This window comes from Cyprinodon variegatus, unplaced genomic scaffold, assembly GCF_000732505.1.
Source record: "Cyprinodon variegatus isolate N-32 unplaced genomic scaffold, C_variegatus-1.0 Scaffold500, whole genome shotgun sequence".
In the NCBI taxonomy this organism is placed as follows: Eukaryota; Metazoa; Chordata; class Actinopteri; order Cyprinodontiformes; family Cyprinodontidae; genus Cyprinodon; species Cyprinodon variegatus.
Genome location: NW_015150953.1, coordinates 297,825 through 299,907, shown reverse-complemented (window position 1 = coordinate 299,907; position 2,083 = coordinate 297,825). Strand labels below are relative to the sequence as shown.

The following is a 2,083-nucleotide window of genomic DNA, read 5'->3' as shown; positions in this document are numbered from 1 at the left end:
GCCCTAATCCTCTTCCGTACGAAATAGTTTAGGCTAAGGATTTTATTATTATTTTTTCTTTAATCCCTGCAATATATCTAACTAGGGGATCCCCGCTCCATCTCCCCATCAGTTTGGGGGTCCTTGACCTGGAAAACATTGAAGACGCCTGGTCTAAATGATTTACTGTGAGAAAAGGGTCCTTTGTTTAGGCGTACGATTAAACATGATGGCAGAAATCTATCACAGATAAATAAAAAATAAGCAAACAAATAAAAAAGATAATATTCGCGTGGTTTATTTGTTTTAGGGTTAGGTGTGCGTCACCTGTTCTTTCCTCGCCGCTTCGCCTCAGCGATTGGTTAAAATTCCCACAGAACACCCCGCCCTTTAGCTGGAAAGCTCTCCTCTGATTGGTCAGCTCAGACGCCAGTAACAGGTGTCTTCTCCTCCTCCTTCCAAGCGCTCCCTCCGGCTGTCCGTCCGAGCGGAAAACTGGGATGAGAGTTTTAATAATGGCGTGGACACAGTGGGGAGCAGCTGCTCTTTACGTTCTGTCCGCTAACAGCAAGAAAGCCGCGAGCATCGAAAAGGATTTTATGGCCGCTTTGAGAGCATTTTAACGGAACTTATAATGTTACCGCACTGAGATTAAATCTCCGCTGAGAGCTTCAAACTGTGAAACTACCTGCTGCTCTTCGCTTTGTCATGTCGTTACTGTGTGTCAGAGGTAAGTTCATAATGTTTGTTTTTACTTAAAATTAGTTGCAGCATTTAGTGTGACCGATGGGGAGGAAGCAGTGTCCCAAACTGGAGTGACTTCTAAAGAAAGTCCCAAATGTTTACATCATCAAAGTACCGCATTATCCTAAAAAAACATAATTTTTTTCAATGAACGATTACATTTGTAATACAATTTTAAAATTCATACAGTTTTTTTTAAGTGCAATGCATTAATAATATTTTATCTTTAAAATGTACCAAGAATACATAAATAGTAAAACATGAAAGTTATCAATCCTTGTTTGATTCATAAATTGAGAATTCTTTTTGTGAATACGGAGTGCCAAAAGTGCCAAAAATGCCAAAAATCCAGCAATAATTAAAAAAAACAACAACAAATGCTTAAAAAATGTTTTCTGTAATAGTTTAAATATGACATCAATGTATTCAAAGAAGAAGAATGAGATATCATTATGATTTGCAAATTATACTGTTAAGGTATTTTATGTGTAGGCTACGTTTAAATCTACATTTAGTGTAAAAATAGCAATTTCATAAATTAAGAAACTAAAGGATAATGACCTTGGATTAGTTTTTCATTAAAAGAAAGGAAAATTAAAACATCTTATTTCTAAATCAAAATGTAGTTTTTTTTTATTATAAAATATGAAATGGATATTAAATCAGTTCACTAAAAAAAAACAAAAAAACAATGAAGTTAAGCTAATAGATTTCCCAAATGTTAACATGATCAAAGTGCCACATTATCCTAAAAAAACATCTTTTTTTAATGAATGATTACATTTGTGATACAGTTTCAAAATTCATATAGTTCATAAATTCATAAAGTCCAATACATTAAAAATATTTTATCTTTATATATGAATATGTACCAAGAATACATAAATAGTAAAACATGAAAATGATCAATCATAGTTTGATTCATAAACATTTGATTCATAAACATTTGAGAATTCTTTTTGTGAATACGGGGTGTCAAAAGTGCCAAAATCCAGCAATGATTTAAAAAAAAAAAAAAAAACAAATCCGTAAAAAAATATGATCTGTTAGTAATAGTTTAAACATGCCACCAATGTATTCAAAGAAGAAGATTTCATTATGATTTGCAAATTCTACCATTACGGAATTTTGTGTGTATGCTACTTTTAAATCTTGATTTACTGTAAAAATTGCTATTTCATAAATTAAGAAATGGTTAATGAAAATGGATAATGAATAATTCGTTTTTCTTTAAACAAAAGGAAAATAAAAACATCTACTTATTTATTAATCAAAATGTATTTTGTAATGATAAAATATGAAGTGGATATTAAATCAGTTGACTAAAAACAAACAAAAAAACAAACAAAACAAAAAAAAA

The 2,083-nt window shown here is 31.3% G+C and overlaps 1 protein-coding gene across 1 annotated transcript in view; it reads left to right on the top strand.

Moving 5' to 3' along the window:
* Positions 1-480: 480 nt before the first annotated feature.
* The window catches only part of unc13b (unc-13 homolog B (C. elegans)), a 148,154-nt gene continuing 146,551 nt past the window's right edge, over positions 481-2,083 (top strand). Inside the window, exon 1 of the mRNA XM_015390447.1 lies at positions 481-709. Coding sequence (XP_015245933.1) covers positions 688-709 — 22 coding nt within the window. The 5' untranslated portion in view covers positions 481-687. The remainder of the gene's footprint in view (positions 710-2,083) is intronic.